The sequence below is a fragment of the Homarus americanus genome, unplaced genomic scaffold (genome assembly GCF_018991925.1).
Source record: "Homarus americanus isolate GMGI-L3 unplaced genomic scaffold, GMGI_Hamer_2.0 scaffold32871, whole genome shotgun sequence".
Taxonomy (NCBI): Eukaryota; Metazoa; Arthropoda; class Malacostraca; order Decapoda; family Nephropidae; genus Homarus; species Homarus americanus.
In genome coordinates this window covers 3,164,843-3,175,486 of record NW_024748870.1, presented here as the reverse complement: position 1 = coordinate 3,175,486, position 10,644 = coordinate 3,164,843, and the positions used below count along the sequence as shown (strand labels likewise).

The 10,644-nt window shown below is 43.4% G+C and overlaps 1 protein-coding gene across 1 annotated transcript in view; it reads right to left on the bottom strand.

The window, feature by feature from the left end:
• Window positions 1-7,437: 7,437 nt before the first annotated feature.
• The window catches only part of LOC121853131 (kielin/chordin-like protein), a 33,873-nt gene continuing 30,666 nt past the window's right edge, over window positions 7,438-10,644 (bottom strand). The window contains exons 27-32 of the mRNA XM_042347073.1: window positions 10,236-10,364; window positions 9,561-9,758; window positions 8,699-8,835; window positions 8,413-8,559; window positions 7,994-8,130; window positions 7,438-7,630 (exon numbers count right to left, since the gene is read on the bottom strand). Of these exons, the coding sequence (XP_042203007.1) occupies window positions 7,994-8,130; window positions 8,413-8,559; window positions 8,699-8,835; window positions 9,561-9,758; window positions 10,236-10,364 (748 nt within the window). The 3' untranslated portion in view covers window positions 7,438-7,630. The remainder of the gene's footprint in view (window positions 7,631-7,993; window positions 8,131-8,412; window positions 8,560-8,698; window positions 8,836-9,560; window positions 9,759-10,235; window positions 10,365-10,644) is intronic.

Below are 10,644 nucleotides of genomic sequence, written 5' to 3'. Positions count from 1 at the left end.
CAGGACGTAGCAAAACGCCTGGACAAACTAAAATTAAAACGCTCTACCACCCCATTGACTTACCAATGAAACTATTCAAGGAGTTCTCCCCGGAGCTTGCTAAACCCCTCTGCTCCATCATCAATGCTTCTCTCAGTCAAGCCAGATGCCCAGCTGACTGGAAGACCTCTTATGTATCACCAGTGCCCAAGTCAACCAGCCCACAATCCTTAAATCAGCTACGACCTATTGCAATCACCCCAATACCCAGCCTAATCTGTGAAAGTTTTGTGTTTGACTGGGCTTATGTTGATATTGCAGGAGTCGTAGACCCTCAGCAATTTGGCAACATGAAAACTTCCTCCACCACTCACTGTCTTGTCAGCCTTCTCGATTACATATACCGCCATCTCGAGAAACGAAAAACGTCTGTAGCTGTCGCCTTCATTGATTTCACTAAAGCGTTCGACCTAGTCGACCACAATATAATCATAAACAAAGCTATTGACCTCGGGCTTCGGAGAAGTCTCATACCATGGCTTACAGACTTCCTCAGTGACCGACGCCAAGCTGTACGCTTCCGAGGGGCTGTCTCCACCTTTCAGTCACTCACCTGTGGCGTCCCCAAGGCACCAAGATGGGACCACTCTGCTTCCTTATGCTCATCAATGATGCCCTAAGAGAAACCCCTGCTCGCTGGAAATATGTCGACGACTCCACCATTGGGATCAGCGTCAACAATTCTGCTCCCAACTATACCGCCCTTCAGGATTTATTGACCAGTCTCCAAAACTGGGCCACCAACAACCATGTCACCATCAACCATACCAAGACCATGGTTATGCACATCAACCTCTCCTCCGACATTGTCCCACCTCCTTCCATTACCCTAGGTCCGAACACACTCCAGGTTGTAGATTCCACGAAGCTCCTCGGCGTCACCATAGACAACAAACTAAATTGGAAACCACACGTCAGTGAAGTTGTCAAATCCTCCAGTTTCCGTCTCCACCTCCTCCGCCGACTCAAGTCCCTCGGAGTTCCCGCACACGAGCTCCTCAGTGTATACACAACATTCATACTTCCCAAGCTCACCTATGCCTCCCCCACCTGGTCTTCCTCCCTAAATGCCACACAACGTAAACACCTAGAAAAAGTGCAAAAGAGGGCATGCAAGATTATTCTCTCCCCTTCCTACTCCACATATCAAGAAGCGCTCAACACACTGACCCTTTCGACTCTCACTGACCATCACCACGGCCTCATCTGCAAATTTGGTAAGAAGCTTCTACACCATCCCCGACACCGGCCCCTACTACCACCTGAGATCCCCTGTCCGAGAATTGCTGTTCGACACCACAACCGCATCCAGCCCATACGTGCACGAACTGATCGCTATAAGAACAGCCCAGTCCCAACCATTGTAAAATTTATCAATAACATGTAATAAATCAGTGTATTCACTCCCAGTAAACACTGCTCCCTACACTGTCACTATGTTGAAATGAACTGTAGTTTGAGCTGATCCCCATCTAAGTCACTAAATGTCTTATTTGTGTCACTTATGTCACTTGTATATTATTTGTAATTCGTAACCCATTCCCCAAATATGTAACTGTATATTTTCAGCCTTCTGGCTGCCAAGCTCTTTCAATAAACCGTTAATTATTATTATTATTATTATTATTAAATAGCGGAGGTAGGCGTGGCTTAGCAGTTGACCCCCGCTCCGTGGTGTATGGCGGCGCTGGTTGACCTAGACCACGAGGCATACACTGGGGAATTGGTGGAGTCGGCTAGGCAGCGACAAACAGCGTTTGTATGCCTCGTGGTCTAGGTCAACCAGCGCCGCCATACACCACGGAGCGGGGGTCAACTGCTAAGCCACGGCTACCCCCGCTATTTAAGACCTGACCTCGTGGTGATCTCTCTCTTTCTATCTACACCAACCAGCCAGCAACACCTCCTCCGCCTGCCTGGCGGTCCTCGCTCCTCCTCCGCCTGCCTGGTGGTCTCCTCTCCCACTGGCGAGCATGGCGACCCACAAGCTGTCCTCCTGTGAGCATCCTCACCAACCAGCTCTCTCTACATCACGCTTGTAACCATGCTGCCTTCCCAGCACCAAGCTGCATTGTACATCCGATACAACATGTATATAGAGAGCACATCGTGAGTTTCCTTTCTCCATCCCGTCCTGAGTGTGAACCAAACAATCTCATACCCCACAAATGGTGACTTCCGGAGATTCGCACTCACACAGGATGGAGGAGAAACTGATCACGCTCACCGTCTTCATGCAACATGGAAGACTGGCTTATCCACCCAGAAGCAGCTCTCATCGGCTCTACAGCTTCTGTCTCTACACCGCAGGTCAGACACCCTAGAGCAGCTCCTCTTCCGACCCCAGCACACCCGTCCTGCCTCAGACGCCGACCCCGGCCCAGCAGTAACCCCTGCCGCCCCTGATGCGGCCTCTGTTCCTGAGTGCGGACCCACACACCCCTCTTTTCTCCCTCAGGTACTCCCTGCTAATGTCCTGCACCCTGCTGCAGTCGTGGACCCAGCTGCTGTCACGAGCCCTCATCCGCTGCTGCTGACACAGCCCCTGCTCCTGACCCAGGCCCACACACCCCAGCAGGCGCATCTGGCGACTCTGTACCTGCCGTGAGGGAAGCACAACATTCATCGCCTCCACACACACTTGTACTCCCTCTCTACTCCCACAGATATTGTGTATCTAGACAGTTGTCTCCAGCGACCGGCTCATCCACGCCATCGCCGTTGTCTCGCATGAGGCACGCACCGCCCTTTCTGCCTCACATGTGCTATGCAACCCTGCAGACAACAAGTCTCCTACACCGCCTGGAGGGAAGGGGGAGTATTGTAGTGGAATTCTCCCCTACAAACGCTGTTTGTCGCTGCCTAGCCGACCCCACCAATTCCCCAGTGTATGCCTCGTGGTCTAGGTCAACCAGCGCCGCCATACACCACGGAGAGGGGGTCAACTGCTAAGCCACGCCTACTCCCGCTATTTAAGACCTGACCTCGTGGTGATCTCCCTCTCTACCTACAGCCGCAGCCAGCAACACCTCCTCCTCCGCCGCTGCCTGGCGGCCTTCGCTCCTCCTCCGCCTGCCTGGTGGTCTCCTCTCCCGCTGGCGAGCATGGCGACCCACAAGCTGTCCTCCTGTGAGCATCCTCACCAACCAGCTCTCTCTACATCACGCTTGTAACCATGCTGCCTTCCCAGCTGCATTGTACATCCAATCTGTGTGTGAGAAGGACCTAGGTGTGTATGTTGACAATGAGCTGAAGTTCTCGGGCCATTGTGAGAAGAAGGTAAATCAGGCAAATAAATTATTGGGTCTTATAAGAAGGTCGTTCAGATATCTAGACGGTCCGTCCCTCGTGACGATCTTCAGGAGTGAAGTGCTTCCCCATCTGGAGTACTGTCACCCCATCTGGTCCCCGAGATATGCTAGGGACTGTCAGTTGGTTGAAAATGTTCAAAGGAGGGCCACCAAGCTGGTGCCTGCACTTCGGCATCTCAGCTACCCTGCGAGATTGGAGCGCCTGAACTTGCCTAGCTTATACTACAGACGGGCAAGGGGGGACCTAGTTGAGGTTTATAAGCATCTCAGGGGGCACTACTCAGTTGAGTGTCCTTACTTGGAGCTGGCGGACGCTCGCCCCACAAGGGGTCACAGCTCAAGATTGAAGAAGCCGCAAGTCCGGAAAACCGTGAGGGCAAACTTTTTCGGAGTGAGGGTTGTAAACTCTTGGAACAATCTACCAGAAAGTGTTGTGACGGCACCGAGTGTGAGCTCTTTCAAGAGAAGACTTGACCAACACTGGAGCGGGTTCAGGTACATTCAGGAGCCGGTGCATGCCCAGTATTTGCCAACAGTGCGTGACAGAGACGTGACCGATCGCCCGGGCGGCTAGCGAGCCGACCTTTTGGTGAAGAATATAAAGGAAAAGAGTCGTGACCGATCGCCCAAGCGGCTAACAAGCCGATCAGTGGCGAAGAGGATAAAAGTAAAAGTAAAAATACAACATGTATATAGAGAGCACATCGCGAGTTTCCTTTCTCCATCCCATCCTGAGTGTGAACCAAACAATCTCATACCCCACAGTACTACTGCTTGGGAAGATATTGGAAGCATAATGTATTGTCAAATGGTAGACCCTGCTGCCATGTGACCAAGTCAAGTCCCAGGTTGCAGGGTCTCAATTGTTTCTCTTACTATTGACAACACAACATACATACTGTAATATACTGTTCCTCACTTTTGATCTTTTTTTCATTCTTGTATTTCTTTATTATTATATTATTTTTACAGTGTTATTATTATTATTAGTATTATCATTACAAATTTATTATTCAATTTCCAATTTTGTATTATAAATTTTATTTACTCTGAATTAATTATTATTATTACATTTTCGCCCCCAGGCCCCGATGTGGGCCTGTGACCTGTGCCTGGGTGAACTAATCCCCGCAAAAAAAAAATAAATAAATAATCTAACCATACCTAACATAATTTAATAAAACTTAACCTGAAATAATCTAGCCAAACCAAACCTAACCAAACCCCTATTTAGCGCTGGAGTGCTTAATCGTCAGGTGAAATAAACGAAGGTTCTTAAGTTTCATGAAGTTTGTCTTGTATGATTTTTATTTTTATTTGTAAATTAATCGACTTGGTGTCATTGCATTTTTCTTTTTAAGATTTTTGTCCGAATTTGCCGGGATTTTTTTTTTCATTAAGAAATCATAATTGTTAGTGATCCAAAATTCGCACAGTAGCATTTATGGAACGTGTGTGTGAAGACATATATTGTCTCTGTAAATACACAAATTATGCTGTGACAATTTCCAAAACACCTGATTTTTTTTTTGGGGGGAGGCGTATAACCTTCAATAAGTTCTGAGGTTCAAAGTTGGCATGGTTATTTTTCAGGTGTACAGTGACACACACACACACACACACACACACACACACACACACACTATAAAAGTCTTTCTTCACACACACACACACAACCCCCCAGGTAGCGTTAGGGTAGTTAATCTGCAGGTGAAATAAGCTATGTGTGTAATTTTCAAATGATTCCATGACTCAAGTCTACAGTAGATACACGATTTGGCGACGTTTGACGCACAGAGAACGGTGATGACAAGTTACCACTGAACAAGATAGTTATGTTAATGAGTGATTTGATATGAAATGCTGTTCTTGCCGCGACTAGTATGTTAACATTAACGAATCTTATGTTAATGTTGCACCAAGAGCCATTATACGAAGTTAAAATATTTATATAAAAAATGTTTACGACAATGTTATCAGGAATGTGTCGGATGGTAGCTAAGGGTGTGAGTACCTGAAGGGTCATGGATTTTATAGTTGTTACATAATAGTGACAGGATGAGTGTGTGTGTGTGGGGGGGGATTCCCGATACAATATATCTGTTTATGGCAAGGCGTAGTAAGTTCCCTAATAAGTCAAGTGCCAGGCCTGTATGGAGGAGGAGGAGGGAGGGGGGGTGACGGCTGGGGACTGTGCTGTGGTAGGATAGGCACGGTGGGGGTGGAGGGAGGGGGTGTGACGGCTGGGGACTGTGCTGTGGTAGGATAGGCTTGTGGAACCCCTCAAAATCCTGTCCTGTACATGTTTAGAACAAAAGGTCACCTACGACTGGAAGATGGCTTATGCTAGTCCTATATTCAAGGGTGATCGTCACTCCAAATAATTAGACCAGTGAGCCTGACCAGCAGTGTAAAGTACATTACTAGAGAGCAACGTAAGAGATGCCATGATGGAACATCTATGAAAAAACCTTGTAAGGACTGCCAACACTATGCTGGGACGATCCTGCTTAACAATTACTCAAGTTATTAGATGTTTGGACATTCTAGAACAAGGAAAAAATACCAACAATATAAACTTAGATTTTGCCAAAGTTTTCGACAGTGTACCACATGAAAAGCCGAGACTCAAACTGGAAGGGTAGGGTTTAGTGTCCTAGCATGGATCCAAGATTTAATACACAACTGCAGTGTGTGGTGATAAATGGTATGAAATCATCCCTTATACCCAGGACAAGTGGGGTACCACATGGCAGTGTATTGGACCAGTATGGCTTTCCTAAAGGACATGCATAAAGCTATATTTTCCATACAAATGTTTGCACAAGATGCCAAGTTATTTAGGGAAATTAAGAACCAAGCAGACTGAAGAGCTGCAGAAAGAAGTTTTAAGAATTGTCCAGGAAACAGCTGCTAAAATTCAGTTACAAGTAAGGAGACATCACATATCCCAACAAGACAGACTGCATTAACCTAGACTGATTGCAAATAGAACCTAGTGATGCAAATCAACAATGAACAAGTTATCTGGCCATGGAGATGGCGAATGGGGCAACAAAACTAGGTCTAGCAAGGTTTATCTGGATGGTCCATCACTACCTACAAGATCAAGGTGCTTCCCCAGAGGAATGCAGGATGATCAAATTGAAAAATGTCCAGAGGGCCACCATTCTTGTGCCTGATTTACAGAACCAATTATCCAGAGATTGGAGTGCCTGCAACTACCTAGCTTATATTGGACAGGAGACCTAAGCAAAGTAAACAAACATCTCCATGAGCACTACATCAAACGTACATACCCACCCAAGCCAATCAGTGGCAAATGATAAGATTAAAAGGTCTGTAGCCGTCCATGTCAATATACTGTACAGGAAATCCATAAATTCCCAAACATTTACCATGTGTCAATGGTTTATGATATTGAAATGCAGCAAAAACTAATGTAAACTTCCAAGTACAGGTAGTCCCCAACTTACAACCACAGCAGTTGCACTTTTTTTTTCAAAAGACTGGCACATTTTCTATATAGAAACATTTCCAGTTAATGTAGTCTCCATGTATAATTAGAAAATACTACCCCCCCCCAATGTGCATTCAGCCTACTACATTAAAGGCAAGTGCTCCGTCACACTATCCATTCCTCAAATACTTTTACTGTGCTGCATTTCATTGCAGATTTTTTTATTTATGTAGTTTTTTTTTATCTGTCAGACTTATGACCATTCCGACTTACGACCTGGATTTGGGTCCCTAACCCCGTCGTGAGCACCTGTATAGCATAAATACTGTAGAATATTTCCTATAGTTGCAGCCTGGTTAAATTATTTAACCAGCAAGTACAAGCTCCACCTGTTTATAGGAAGGCATGGTGGATATTGCTCAAATGATTTTGGTGCACATTGTTTGTCCAATTTTATGCTTGTGCACAGCAGCCTTAGCAGCCCAACAGCACTATGCATTGCCATCTCAAGCCATTGTCAGTTTCCTGAAAGTGCAGGTTTCACCTCCCAGGTCATTCAATAGTCTACAGTTGTAGAGAAACCACGATTACATTAACCATTGGAGAAGGTATTGTTAAATCTAAAAATTGGATATCCTCCTTTATTAAAGTCAAGCTTATATACAATAAATAACATTCTAAATAACTATTTTATACATTGTTCCACTGCAGCCCACAATGTTTAGAAAAGTAAACAAGGATAACATTCGAGTTGAAGGTCCATGTTAATCTTCATCCAGGGACATGGGTGGGGTGGGCTACAGTAAGTTCTTTTCATTTCCTGAAATTTTAAAATGCATTAATTTTCACACTTTGGAATTGCAGTTTAGATTAATATACAAGACACTTAAACTATTCCATTCTACTGGAAATATAAGCCCCTGCGGAACTTTTCAAGCCTGCAATTTTTTTTTTACACCTTTTAAACAAACTATTCTAAAAACAATTAATGCTCCAAGAAATTATCCATGCCAACAAACTTTCTGCCACATGTCAAAAAGTAAAAATTCTAATCCATGGACTTCAGGCTCAAAGCCAGGCACTGGAAGCCCAAGGGCAATTCGGCACCATTACACCCTTAACTACAACCAAATGTAATTATACTGCATAGCAGAAAACCTCAAGAAATGCCTGAACTACTTACTTAACAATATTCATCTTTTACTTTCTTGAGGTACGGCGTCCTGCAGGACCACTGTTTAAGCTTGCACTCGCTAGAGTAGACTTTGCCATCTGAACCACACACTGGCATGTGGATGGGAGGGCAATGTGTGGGACACTCTGCAAGAAGAAATGCAACTACAGAAAAACTTGCTGGTTTTAACTTTAATTGCTCCATTAATTTTCAAATAAAATTTAAAGACATTGTAAGGACACCTTGACAAATCAATTTATTTTTAATTTCAGGTGAACTGCCACTTTACTTCTATCCATTAATCTTCAAGAATTCTATATATTTAGCCTTTGATCCCATTGGTTTAGAGAAGGACCTACAAGCAAAATGTGCAAAAAACAATTGAAAATTTAAGGGGCCTTTATAAAAAACTAGTGTAGCATCTGTACCTGATCCAGGAACAAGACACTTCTTGCTACAGCCATAAGGACAACATCTGAGGATTCCTTCACAGTCTTCATCAGTGCTGCAGTCTTCTTCAGTAACTACACAGGGTGTAACTATTCCGGTCGTATCAGGACACCTGTCATCATTTCCTAAAAGATGCATTAGTACAAGTAATTTTAACAACACAACATCGAAATATGTTAGTCCATCAACAGGACTTTTTTTACACTAGTTTGAATGTCCTCAATGTTTGTCAAATCCAAAACACTTTAAAACCATTAAACCTACCACTCATGCATTCTTTACCACATCCAGCCACAAGACAACACTGCATTCCTGACTTGCAGTCCAAATCGCTTTGACACTGGTCGTAGTACTGTAAACAGTTACGTCCAAAGCTGTTTGGGTCTGGACAAGTCGAATTTCTGCAAGATTTTCATTTAAGACCACAGCTTAGGAGAAGCTGTTCTAATAAAGATCCTGCAATTCTAATTTAGGAGACATCTTGATTACAATAACCTAATTAACATCACATCCTATAAACCAAATACTGTACTGTAACATGAACCAAGCATTTTCTTCCTAGAATACCAGTAAAATGGGTCAAATCTATGGCATCTTTTCATTCTACAATTGTGAAAATTAACTCCCAACAATGGAAAAAGGTACCCATTTCAACACCACTATGCTAGTGTTGAAAACTCTAGCTATGCCTCTGGCTGGTTACCCACTGCATGGCCAACTTCACTCGTGCAGAGTAAAATTATAGAATTCCCAAAAGACTTCCATATCAATAATGGTTAATCTTTTAAAAAACTAGTTTTTCTGAAAACACTGACAAATTTGCAAGTCTTTCTACCAAGGAGAACCTGCCATTTCAAGTGCATACCAAGACATGAGAAACTGACAAGTAGTTTATTACAGTAGTAAAAATCTAATGATTTTTCAAACTAAAGCAAACCATTAGCACAAACATTACCAAGTCTACAATTCTAACTTTTGATGCAAGTAGACCTTTGAACCAATCTATTATTCAGTTCAGTATTTACATTCCTATATATTTTCCTATGCATTACATTCCTTTCCATAAGTAAAATTTGAGCTCAAGACAAGTTCCATTAGTGAAGGGGTATGGAACTTTTTTACTCACAGGCAATCCCAGACCCAGCAGCACTGTCCATCCTCAACAAGTTTACATCCATAGTGGGGCCGATTCCCTGCCGAGCAAATTTTGGTTGTATTATGGATGCTGCCGTTTGGTAGGCATGAGAATGTTGTGCAGGGATCTTCTGGGTCTTGCCAAGTTTCTCCCACATCATGCCTCACTCCAGATGCATCTATACAAAACCTATGAAGGAAGCCAGTATTACCACAATTAATAGTACAATAGGAGAAATACTTCGCATTTAAACCTCTATATACAAGACTCCAGTGCCTTATTCTTTCTAGTTTTCCTCCATTTACTGTGAAACTCTGCTCAAGCCTTGTCAATTAGGTTTGTGTAAATTTGCAAGGGATTTATACCTCTATTGGTATTCATAAAAAAGTTACCACAAAAATTATTCAAAATTTCTTCAATTAAAAATCCAGGAAACAAACTAAATACCTAGAAAAGCTAGATTTTATAAATTTCAGTTAAGTTTGGTGCCCTTCATTAATCTACCTACCCAAGAGACCATGAAAGCCATAGCCATAAGTTCCCTTCTAGAAATAGCATAGGACAAAGTTGCTATTCCCTTCAAACAAGAACTTTTAATTTATGCCAGTAAAATTATGGATGACCAATATACCTCCCAAAAGTATTGCCCATGTGAAAGTGGCCTACCTCACACAACCTACTCCACAAACAACTGGGCAGCAGTATTCCTCTTCCTTGCAGTCTTTGTCAGTCCTGCAGTCATTTTGGAACCGGAAACATTGGACATTTAACTGCTGTATTGGTGGGCATATCCCTCTGCAAGACATTACACAGGACAATTAGTCCTACTGCCTAGTACTGTACAAAGTATTCCAACTCTGTACTGATGCCAGAAACTCTTGAATATTTAGACCTAATTTTTAATATGCATCTCCCAATATTTGACATTCCCATTTACGGTGTTAAAAACTTCTACCACATTCTTGTTCCAATTTTTCAGGTCTAAAATACACTAGTCTTTTGACCATTAATCACACTTCACAAGCAGCTGTGCAATTTTAGTATTTATGGATACTTTACAATAGCTTATGGAACG